At 34.6% G+C, this 12,202-nt stretch overlaps 3 protein-coding genes across 3 annotated transcripts; all 3 read left to right on the top strand.

Annotated features, from left to right (window-relative positions):
* The first annotated feature begins 5,758 nt into the window (after positions 1–5,758).
* Positions 5,759–7,618, top strand: LOC135797981 (spermine oxidase-like). The gene is made up of 4 exons (XM_065310623.1): positions 5,759–6,332; positions 6,458–6,976; positions 7,027–7,229; positions 7,290–7,618. The coding sequence occupies exons 1-4, from the start codon at positions 5,847–5,849 to the stop codon at positions 7,531–7,533; spliced, it is 1,452 nt and encodes a 483-aa protein (XP_065166695.1). The 5' UTR covers positions 5,759–5,846; the 3' UTR covers positions 7,534–7,618.
* A 519-nt stretch (positions 7,619–8,137) lies between these two features.
* On the top strand, positions 8,138–10,658 carry Pngl (N-glycanase Pngl). Its single transcript, XM_065311887.1, has 7 exons — positions 8,138–8,492; positions 8,552–8,770; positions 8,825–8,990; positions 9,049–9,736; positions 9,798–10,093; positions 10,152–10,316; positions 10,383–10,658. Exons 1-7 carry the CDS (start codon positions 8,286–8,288, stop codon positions 10,547–10,549), a joined length of 1,908 nt encoding a protein of 635 aa, XP_065167959.1. The 5' UTR covers positions 8,138–8,285; the 3' UTR covers positions 10,550–10,658.
* Positions 10,659–11,193: 535 nt separating this feature from the next.
* On the top strand, positions 11,194–12,194 carry Der-1 (derlin 1). The gene is given in 3 exon segments (XM_065311888.1): positions 11,194–11,308; positions 11,311–11,546; positions 11,598–12,194. Coding segments are annotated over 3 exon segments (741 nt in total). The 3' UTR covers positions 11,988–12,194.
* The last annotated feature ends 8 nt before the right edge of the window (positions 12,195–12,202 follow it).

The raw sequence follows: 12,202 nt of genomic DNA, 5'->3' as shown, positions 1-12,202 counted from the left end.
GGATATAGTGATATAGATTTGTGCACGATCACAATATACATATATGCTATAGGTTTTTATTGTTAGTAAGAAACCTTTGAGACGCAGTTGTGCTTCGGTTTTGTAAAATTAATATATTTGCGTATTTCATGCCCATTTGGGTGAAATTAAAATTTATCAATACTGTTATTGCTTCACCAAGAAATTATATGTATTTATAATATTATTTGGTACTTTAATAAATGTGAATACATACCGATAAGCGTAAATAGCAAATGTAACATGCTGGAAGCACAGATTGGTGCTGCACGACAAATAGACTACAAATTTCTGCTAATTCAGTTAGTAGAAAATAAATATGAAACCGTGCAAGAAAAACGTGTTCGGGGATGTTAGTAAACCCAGAATTTTACCGAAAATATAAACATTATTAATGCTTTTATAAATTATCAAGACTATCAGTCTTCTCGAAATTAATTAATTCCTTTTATATATATTTTATAATAACTCAATCTATAGAATTTTACGTCGTAGGTATATTAAATGAGACTTAGTAACATTTCCTTCACTTTACTCATTTTTCCTTATGTGTATATTCTTGAACCCTGCAGTTTTTAAACTTATATTTTTATTTGGTATATTTCGTTTCGTATCTCATTTTTTTCTCGCTTAATTTTTCTCTGTTCAATTTTACTGTTACACCTTCAACAAACAACATTCTAATAGTCTACGTATTTTTTCTCTCAAAATTTACAGGTCCTCATTCATTCCTTTCTATGCTTATGATTTTCTTATTTTCTTCAATTCTTATTTCTTTTTATTTCATCTATATAACTTTAACCTTCTTTAAATTCTGCTTTCAACCAAGCCTCGAATAATCATAATTTTCAAGTTTATATTTCACAACACATTTTATGACGTCATTTCAACAATTTTAGACTTCATCATCTCAGTTCTTTTGTTCATATTCATAATTATGACTTCCACTTCATTTTGTCTTTTGTTCTTCTAATTGCACCTCTATAATTTACAACTTGCTATGTTCAGCTTTCTAAAAGCTATTATCGTCATTACCCATTTTGTCTTTCTTTAATGTCATTGTAAACTGTGTTCTACTTTATGCCATTATTAACTTTTAAATATATTGTCTGCTTCTCTTTCACACTAAATTCGTGATTTACCTTCTTCCTTATTTGTGTTTTGAATCATTCAAACCTTATCACAAGAAATTTCTTGAGTAATTATTTTTCTATATCGTAATCATTTCGATGCATCGCTTATATTTAGGTTTATTTAAATTCCTAAACCATATTGTTCCTCAATTTATTGTATTGTAATATTTTATGGTTTATTATAAATTATTTCCATTAAGGCATACCTCCTCTCCCATTGTATTAATTTTTTACACTTAATAACGTTTTCTATTTATGTACTTCCTTGTACATCTATTTTCATTTATTCTTCGTTAGTTTTTTGGTCACAACTTCACAACTTTACCTCTTTTTTTGTATCATTCACTCAATTTTTTTGTGTAATATCAACCATAAAATATACTTGTAATTACGTGTGCCGTAACACGACAGAGCTCCGTAAATCATCCTTCTATCATCATCTTTTGTACCTTCAATTTTCACCTTCATTAACTTCAACCTTCTGTTTCAAGTCATTTTCTTGTTAATTACCCATCATTTTCTTCAACATTTTTAATAATTGTATAATAAAACCGGCAATTTCACGCTTTCTCCCAATGTATTTTCATGGTACGTTACACCTCATTAAATTAACTTTTTGGATCCTTATATTGCGCATTTCATAAACCTTTTTACCTTCATACTATCTCCTTCATCGTATAAATCAAACAATTCTTAGACATCTAGTGCACCGACGTGTGCAAATCCTTACAAATCTAGTTCATATAATAAAAAAGTATAGATAAATTAACTATGTGTACTTACTTGGGAATGCATATCGCATTACGAACAAAAACAACTACCAAGTACACTCGCTCGGTACTCGAGGGGACGGTAAGCAATGTGAGACATGTACTCATCCAATCAACGGAAACAACGATATACTTATCGCGACCGGTGTAGGCTACAACACGCGTCTGAGAATCGGACACCTAAATAAATCTCAAAGTACAAAGCAGCTGAAAAAATATGCAAATATGCGAATCTTGCTAACACCCACTGCAAAATCGATTTTCAACAACTCGTGGGTGATGATCATATAGAGACAAAAAATGTATATAGAACAAACAAACAATAAACAAATTCACCTGCTATATAGAAATCTGATGATTATGTAAACACACGTTCAAAATTGATTATATATTCATAGTTTTGCGATTTATTGATACGTTCACCATCAAAATCTTTAACAAACGCCAATTTTTTTTCAAAGTTTTTTTCTGGAAAGCAGTAAAAGTTGATAAAAAAAAAATTATATATGTTATGTGAGTATTAGATAGGAATTGCTTGAAAAAGAAACACGAAATCTAAACAACAAAGTTGGCAAATATCTAGTATAAAAGTAATGTTCGTAACATTCGTGTAGATGCACTCACTATCTAAACATGATTCGTTCGTTTCGCTTATAATGTTCATTCGGTCAGATGTTAGAAAGTTCACGATTCGTTTTTGCTCTTGCTCGGTAGCAAAATGGCGGACGGATAAGCGGCGATTCGATGCGGGTCGACGAGGGCGAACACGGAAATGCGGCTCGGTCCCGTGGCGAGCGACGTGCTGCGTTTTACACATAGAACGTATTCGATCGATTTTCTCAGCGGACGGAAGGACGGCCATTCGCTGCTTCGCAACTCACAACACACATAGAGATCGACTAGAAAACTTGGGAACACGTGGATGATATATTTAAACAATACGAACTGTGGTCTGGTACACCCCGGCTTTCAACACCACCATCCTTTGCTTTGCAATAATAGGCCTATAAATATTACCATCATGATTATAAGTTTTGCTTTTACCCACATATTTGACGGGGTTGTGTCCGTGTGTCTAACGATATTCCGCATCTGCATGTGTGCGTGCATCTGATGCCCCTCAAATCATCATCGTTCTCTTTCTCTCGCCCAAAACAGTTCGCTATTTCTTTCTCTCCCTTTCTATACTCGTCTAAAAGACTGAATTGAGTTCGAACTCGCATTCTTGCTTCCGTTCCGGATCGCTCACGTTAATACCACCGTGATATTCGATACAAGCAGCGCCTACCGAGGCGCGGCCATTTTGAATTCAAGCATGTGTAAACAGTTTCTGAAATTCAAATAGCTATTGTTTGTTGCACAAAGAAGAAACGTTAAATTAACAATTCATATGATGTATAGCAAAAATAACAACAAATATATAGAAATATACGTCATTGGATTAGTAATTAATATATGCAAATAATGCCATGAAAAAAACAGATGCAATGGTTGCAGTATACGCGCTTTTGTAATATATAATTAGCACCGACCTGTATTCGTCAAACATCCGGTATATATTTTACGTTTTATTTTCGTACTTTTGGCAGAGAGTGGTCGGCCTTCGGTTGGCGTCGCGCGTACGTGGCCACAATACGCGCGACCCGAATTTGGACCTCTCGCTGGCAAAAGCCAAGATGGCCGCGTTTCGTCATCGCACTAACAGCAAGTTGACTACAGAAGAAAACTAGTTAATCGAGAATAATAAAATAGCGAGAATTGAAAAACGTTGGAAACCCAAAATCGTAAAATGTATCGAAAGATAAGTTAAAACTAAATGACTAGAAATATGTAAAATACAAATCTGTTTGTTCGTTTGCTCTTTGGTTTTACGTGTATACACGACGACGTGACGACAGCTGTTTCGATGATGGCCGCACCCAGTTCTTCTTGCTTCTTGACTACACACGCAACGACGATGAAACACTAACTGCAACGGCGCAGTTCGTCCTCGGAGCATTTATAACGCAGCGTCCCCACTCTAAAACCGAGCTTCGTGGCCGCTTGTGCGACGTTGTCGTTTTTGAGTTAGTCATGTGTACAACTTTATCTTGCCTTGTTTAACTGGTAAGGTAGACGTAAGTGTATCTCTTTTTATATGAACGTGACCGTTCTAGAAAGTGCGGAATATTCCATTGTTGCCTCGGTTACCTCGTTGTGCCTCCTGCCTGGATGTTATCGACCCAACACAACTACAAACTCGATGTAACAAGCGTCAACGTGTAGAAACGCATTCATGTTCAATATTGTGTCAAGCTGATATGAGTAAATGTTTGTTGGATGACGTAGAACGCTAACACGTTGCATATTGACTGCTAAAATATAATAAAATAAAATAAATACTAAATCGTAGTCTACTTTTTTAATTTCAGTAATATAATATTGCAATGTTGCATAAAATGTCACAATATGATGTTATTCACAATTTTTCATCGTTTTACACAATTTTACGACACGTTATTTTTGCCATGACGTAGAAATTTGCTCTCCCACATAAAAAGCGTGAATCATTTCCATGAATTCACCCAGTTGGTCATCGCTTTAATAGAAAATCTATTTTATTTTAAGATGCCTAAAATAGACAATATCATGAGATTATACTAAGTTTATTCTTATGAGTCAACTAAATAATGTTGTAGCTCTTTAAGCCAACGCGAAGGTTAAATTTATACAAGTCAGCGAACAAGGCCAAATAAATTAGTAATAGATCAAACTACCAACATAAAATATAAATATGTTTATTGCGATTGAATGGGCATGTTAATTATTTATTTATTTCATGCTTTTCGATGCGTAATTTGTGCTGTTTTTAGATTTTCTTTCTAGATTCTTCTGAAACATGTTCTCATTCTGTTGGATCAATATGTTGCACTTATCTAGAAGGTTCTAGAATTTAAGGTCAAGCTTTATATCCGTCCCCTATTCTTCTCTTTGTTGGTGAAATTCATTGAATCAAGTGGCAGCTGCTCTCACACACATGCAGACATAAGGCGGATGTGTACATGAGAAATTTATGGCAGCTGGTAGCGAATATTCTCCCCTAAATGATCATAAAGTTTATGCAGTGTTGCCATTTTTACAAGGAGGGTAAATTTGTGGGATAAATATGCAAAGTCATCGCGTTTTAATGTGTGCTCGAATGTTTCATTTTCTACAAACAAACAACTTTTAGTTCTCGAGATAATTACCATTACCATTTAATATTTTAAACTTTTGCTTGATGCACTTTAGCATTTTTGAAAGATTTTTCAATGGTTAGAGGGTTGATAAAAATTGCACGTGATGAAGAATCTTTTAGTCTCCAAGCTAACTCTGAAAAACCCGAAATTATTCAGTAGATTACAAAGATACAGGGTGTTTTTGCACACAGAATTCCCAAATCCCATAAATTCTAATAAATTCCTTAAAATTGTATATAAAAATGTATATAATATTGTATTTACATACAAATATTCACTAACAGAAAGAAACACACATTCATATAAATATTCCTTATCTAAATCGCCATTATTTACAAAGTTATATCATTGAAAAGATTTAATTGCAATCGTCATGTTTCTGACAGTAGGCGATAACCTTCTCAGTACCACGCCACATGCCACTCACAGAAACCCTGCCAATAATTTCACATGCGCCAATAAACTTTACCCTGAATCTCAACAATTTCGCCATTCTTAGAATGCAAACACGAATTTATCAATACCAGTAATAAACACGCATGAGAATTGTTACATAAACAAAATAATAATAATTTATTTCTCCTCCTCCGAAATATAAAAGTGTTAGCCAACAAACTCCGGCCATCATCATTATATTATCATTGAGAATTTGTTTTTCAGTCTGTTCAGTAACAACCAGACATAACCAGTCTCTCTAATAGTCTAATATGTCGTCGGCATTCAAATTTAAAAACTTTACATCAAAGCTTCTTGCTTTTCTATTAATATTGAGTTCTTCCCATGGGGCATATGTACCTAAAGTGAATTCTGATACAGATGTGATTATAATTGGTGCTGGTCCAGCAGGAGTAGCAGCTGCTACCAAATTGGATCAGCAAGGTATAAATGTTAAAGTATTCGAAGCCAATGAGTGGATTGGTGGAAGAGTTCACAGCATTAAATTCGGGGACGCCTGGGTGGACCTGGGCGCTGAATGGTGTCATGGGGAGAAGGAAAATATTGTTTTTGATCTTATGAAAGAGTCACAGGTGTTACAACATCCAAATTACACGTTTGAAATGGCGGTTTCTGATGGGCATATTGTTGATGAGGAGTTTTCTACGCAATTATTCACGATTTTTGATGAGTTGTTCACACCAGATGGCGCTAGAAACTCTACAGTTGAAGATTCTGTTGGAACATACTTTACTAAAGCGTAGATAATTAATATTTTAATATCCTTAGACTTATTCTATTAAAATTGTAAATATTCTTTCAGGTATTATGAACAAATCAAAGAAAAGTTTGGACATAACCCCAAAAATATGAATTCGCAAAGTGGGCTTATCACACTTTTAATCTTTACGTTTTAAGTTCCGAAGGAGCTTTCTCATGGTTTGAACCAGCGGCATTGTCAGATTATAAAGATTGTGATGGTGACCATGCTATTACATGGAACGGTTTAGGTTATAAAACTATTTTGGACAAATTAATGGCGAATTTTGATCAGAAAAAGATCAATCTTCTCACAGTAGTGAAACAAATCACTTTTGATGAGGATAAAGATCAAGTCACTGTTTTGTTAGCAACAGGAGAGAAACACACTGCAAAACATGTCATTTTCACTCCTTCTTTGGGAGTTTTGAAACATGATCATAAAAGTTTGTTTCAACCGCCATTACCGCAACGTAAAGTAGAAGCTATTGAAGCGCTAGGAATCGGGGCAGTTATGAAGGTTATGTTGCACTTCCCCGAACATTGGTGGGCTACCAATGGATCATTTTCAGGGTATTCTTTTGTGTGGACCCAGGAGGATAGAGATACTTTAGCTACACAATACCGAAAAGGACCTTATAGAGTAAAATGGTTTAATTTCGTTAAATTTAAGTTAATTAGTTGATATTTTAGAATAATTTATCTTGGTTAACCAATTTTATGGGAATGTACCGCGTGGAACAAAACCCCAAAGTATTGTCATGCTGGTTCACAGGCGAGTTTGTTCCTGAAATAGAAACAATGAGCGATGACATTTTACTCGACGGAATCAACTTTACCATCAATAAATTCCTAGGGAAAAAGTATAATGTTCAGCAACCGGATGACTTTAGAAAGTAACATAACCTATTCATAAGGTAGCCTATTAAATATAACCTAAAACTTTAAATTTTTAGATCAGCGTGGTATTCTAATGAATTCGTACGTGGTACTTACTCGTACCAAACACTTGCATCTAGAAAAATCCAAAATCCTTCGGCGAATGTTATTTTAAGTCAGCCAATCTTAAACAAAGACAATATTCCTAGAATTTTGTTTGCTGGTGAAGCTACTCATCCGAGGTTTTACTCCACGGTTCATGGCGCTATTGAGTCTGGTTTCAGGGAGGCTGATAGGTTAATTGAGATCATAAAACATTGAAATCATCATCAACTGATGTTTTTATCCCGCTGAATATATGAATGGGGATCAAATAAACAAAACAATAATACCTCTTGTATAAAAAGACTTTTTTGTCGACATTGAAATCATTTATCAGAAAGATATGAATTTTTAATTAAGTGGGGACGTCTTTGTGATTTTCTTTATAATAGGATTGAGGTATACCCTTAAAAGTGGAAGGCACACATTCCCCCACCACTTTTAACGGGTTAACGCTAACAAACGCAGCAACAAACGTGCTCAGTTGTGCCTGAGTCGTCCAGTGGTTCAAGCGCAGCTCTCTAGGGTCCTCTCTCTTTCCTCCCCTGCTCTTTGCTCCGGTTCTAATTGCCCACAGGAGATACCTAGTCCCTTTTTGTCTAGTGTACTAAGTGTCCTCGTATGATGTCGTAAAATCTACCGTTTATTGATGTTTTTATAAAAAAGGCTCACATCCATTACCAGCCCATAAAGTGTGTCAACTTTCATGTGAGTTTTTTACCTCTCTTTGGAGTTATATAGCACAAGTAGGTCCTTTTCACAGGTCCTAATTCCTTCGCATAAAATATAGCTTTATATCCGAATCATAGATGCCGCGTCAATGCACTCTCGAATAAATTTTGACAAGATCTAATATACAAGTCGACTGTATTATACACTTTCGCTGAGTCAGTAATGTTGGCAGGCACTCCAAACTTATTTTAACTTGTGATAAAAGTAACAGCTACAAATAATTCAACTTGCCAGCAACTATGGATAGTGTATTACAGTTAGTAAATAATCCAATTGATGTCTTTGAGGAAACATCACGACTTCTCCTGAAAATTGCTGATAATGTCATCAATACACCTAACAATCCTAAGCTTCGATCTCTTCAGAAATCCAATGAAACAATCACGAAGAAAATCCTTAATGTGCATGGAGGTATAGCTTGTTTGAAAGCCATGGGATTTCAAGAGGTATAAACTTGAATTGTTGCATTATTTTATGATATCTCATTGAGAATTCTTATTTATAGAGTGAGCAATGTTTCAATTTGCCAATTAATGACCCACTTATCAATTTAAAACAAATTCGAGTGGAAATTAACAGATTGAAGAATGGTGAGAAATCTGTATCAAACATTCCTAACAATGTGAGAGTAGAAAATAACACTAAGACTGAAAATGATCAAGTACAAGGTAACAACGGTGTTCCTGAACATTTTAAGAGAATCCAACTGCCATCATATACATCAGTAAGTGTTTAATGCTTCTTTTTAAGAAAAAAATCAATAGCATAATTATTGTAGCTATTTAATAATCCATTTTTGAAAGAAATTGAGTTATACTTGCATCGAGCTTTATACTATGAGAATTCCTACTTGCAAGAGCGAGCATTAAGTGTGATACCATTGAAACAACTTGAAGAAAATGCTCAGATTGCATTAAGAACAATGCAGGAAAGAGTTAAAAGAGGTAAACATTAAAAAAATCATTTAAACAACTTTCTCAAAGCATTTTTATTAATTTATAGAAAAATTAAAAGATCCAGAAGTTAATTTACAAGATTTCCTCCTTCTGGAACTCCTAGCATGGTTTAAAAATGATTTCTTCGAGTGGGTTGATAACCCACCTTGTAGCACATGCAAAGGTAAAACAAAATTCTCTCACAAGTCAACAGACAAAGAACTTATGCAGTTCACTGATAGAGTTGAGATGCACAAATGTAATACTTGTAACACACTCACGCCATTCCCACGATACAACGATTTAAATATACTTCTGGAGACGCGTAAGGGTCGTTGTGGTGAATGGGCCAACACATTCACTCTGATGTGTCGCGCTTTGGGTTGGGATGCACGTTTTGTAGTTGATCAAACCGATCATGTATGGACAGAGGTGTATTCATTTAGTCAGCGCAAGTGGTTGCACTGTGATCCATGCGAAAATATCTGTGATAAGCCGTTGATGTATGAATCCGGCTGGAAAAAGACAGTTTCCTATGTTATTGCGTATTCTGGTGAAGAAGTGCAGGATGTGACTTGGAGGTATTCCAGTAAGCATAAGGAGGTGCTCAAGAGGAGGAAACAATGCACTGAGGCAGAACTTGTTGAAGCAATGGGGATTTTAAGGGAGAATAAAATGAGTGGGTTGTCGCAGAGTAGGAAAGATTATTTAAATAAGAGGTTTTTGTCGGAGTTGGTTGAATTTATGGTTGAAAAGTAAGTGTTAAGGGTTGCCTATTAACAAACAATGATTATTTTAATTTTTGATTAATTTAAGACAGCCTACTGATGATGCACAAGTTGGAAGAACATCCGGGGCTTTAGATTGGCGTCAATCACGAGGCGAAATACAGAGAACGAATAAATCGCAATTTGTTTGGGAGTTTAACTCTTCTGATGTATGCAATGATTTTATTACTATACAATATTCATCAGCTTTAAATCAGTACCAAAAAGTGACTGTTGATGGTGCGACAATTGCGCTTAATAATTGGGATGCAGGAGTGTTTGAAACCGAAGGAGTTTTTCGTAAAGTTGAGACTGATTGGAAAAAGGTTTATTTATGTAGAACAGGTATATTCCATTAATTTCATCAATTCCTTCTTTTTATGAAGTATATTTATGTATTTAGAATCAAAATCAGCTCAATCTGGACATATCACATGGAAATTTATCATAAGTGATAGAAACTATTCATTTGATACAATTGAATATGCCATTGAAAGAACAACATTTGAAAATGCTTCGGTCACTGCCAAAATATGTAATAATGATCAATGTGTATTACTAACAACAGGTATTATTGATTTTAAAAGTATTGCAAACATTATTGAAGTTTCCATTGTTTTTGTTTAACTTTTAGACAAAGGAACAACGAATGAATTCTCTGGAAAGAAGGAGTTCATGATAACGACGAATTTATCGGGTGGTAAAAGTGATAATGCATGGCAACATGCGCAATTATGTCGAGAGGACTTGGACTCAAAAGATTTTACTTTTAAAGTTAGATTTACTTTCAAAAAGGGTTAAATATGTATCCAGTGAATTGATTATTTTTAATAGAGATTCTGATCTATATTTCATTGATACTAAATCATTTCACAAGTAATTTAAAAATAAACGTATATTGTTTCACAAACTTTTCTTAACTTTATTATTTTAGATTGTGAAGTACAAAAAAGAAAAATATGCCATGTAATGCAGATTCATTTAATGGTGTCATATAATGACTTTCAATAAAGAGAAATTGTCATTTTCATGTTTCGAATAAAATTTCTTCTAGAATCATGCAGGAACAGATTAATCAAAGGTTTCCTGAATAACTTCCACGTAGTATTTCTCTTCCTGCGATAACCGTGCTCTATCGTCGTGGCTGTCAAACGTCAAGTGGATGCGAAAATAAAATCTGATGTCTCATGATCAACAAATAAATGAGTTACACGTGTTCAACTTGCAGAACTGCAACTAAACGATAATTCTGTGATTAATACAGTAATAAACGCAAGTCAGTGAAGTTCCTGGCGAGTTTTCATTCTTTAATATCATACAAAGTACAAAAACGCAAACAAGTAAGGTTATCTTTATTAATATTCATCATATTTCTCTAGTTTAAATTAAAACTGAATCGTTTAATAGATATTTATTGATTTTATTGCAATTACAATCGTTTCAGAATGTCTGACTTTATGGACTGGTTTAAGTCGGTGCCCTTTTTCACAAGATACTGGTTTGCTGGCACAATAATCTTCACACTTCTTGGTCGCTTTGGAATTCTAAATCCCATGAATTTAATCTTTTATGGGAACCAATCACACGATTTCAGATATGGAGATTCTTCACTTGTGTGTTATACTATCCATTATCACCAGCAACTGGTTTCCATTTCTTGATAAATTTGTATTTCCTGTACAAATATTCTGGATACTTAGAGTCTGGATTTTATGCTGCCAATCCAGCAGATTACTTCTTTATGTTAGTGGTTAATTGGATATGTTGCTTGTTGATAGCATGCTTTGTTAATTTACCAGTAAGTATTAAGTTTATACATCATTATGTCTCTTAAACAATGATTTTGTAGTTTTTAATGGATCCAATGGTATTATCAGTTCTTTATGTCTGGTGTCAACTAAACAAAGATGTCATCGTTAACTTTTGGTTTGGAACGCGCTTCAAAGCAATGTATCTACCATGGGTACTGCTTGGTTTTAATGTTGTCGTCAATGGCGGCGGTCTTGTCGAGATCATCGGCATATTAGTCGGCCATTTTTATTATTATTTATTCTTCCTTTATCCTGATTACTCAAACATGCGACTTTTGTCAACGCCGGCGATATTCAAGCAGTGGTTCCCAAGCCAAGCGGGTGGTATCCATGGTTTTGGGGTACCTCCTGTACGACCAGCCACAGCAGCGCCTCCACCAACAAGAGGTCGGTCATGGGGTGCCGGACATCGATTAGGCACAGATTAATTCATAATCTAATGGTAGATATAAATCATGACATTGATTCATACGTGAAGTACGTTTGTGAGTGAACAATTGTTTGATGAATGTTATTTAGGATTCAGTTTGTGCAAAGTATCAGCATTTGATGTGGGTGTGATATTGCCACGAGACTAGGTGTAAACTTCAAAATACATAATAATATTAATAATAAACTACTGGATACTGATAAAATCTGACAC

The sequence above is a fragment of the Atheta coriaria genome, unplaced genomic scaffold (assembly GCF_025399875.1).
Source record: "Atheta coriaria isolate IRGN ID8LTWV9N9 unplaced genomic scaffold, Caltech_Dcor_3.1 hic_scaffold_9_pilon, whole genome shotgun sequence".
NCBI lineage: Eukaryota > Metazoa > Arthropoda > Insecta > Coleoptera > Staphylinidae > Dalotia > Dalotia coriaria.
This window is presented reverse-complemented; position numbering and strand designations above follow the sequence as displayed.

Coding starts and splice junctions, on each gene's coding strand:
- LOC135797981 (XM_065310623.1), top strand. CDS start 5,847: ATGTCGTCGGCATTCAAATTTAAAAACTTTACATCAAAGCTTCTTGCT. Junction 6,977..7,026: donor ACCGAAAAGGACCTTATAGA/GTAAAATGGTTT, acceptor TTGATATTTTAG/AATAATTTATCTTGGTTAAC. Junction 7,230..7,289: donor CAACCGGATGACTTTAGAAA/GTAACATAACCT, acceptor TTAAATTTTTAG/ATCAGCGTGGTATTCTAATG.
- Pngl (XM_065311887.1), top strand. CDS start 8,286: ATGGATAGTGTATTACAGTTAGTAAATAATCCAATTGATGTCTTTGAG. Junction 8,771..8,824: donor AACTGCCATCATATACATCA/GTAAGTGTTTAA, acceptor TAATTATTGTAG/CTATTTAATAATCCATTTTT. Junction 9,737..9,797: donor GTTGAATTTATGGTTGAAAA/GTAAGTGTTAAG, acceptor GATTAATTTAAG/ACAGCCTACTGATGATGCAC.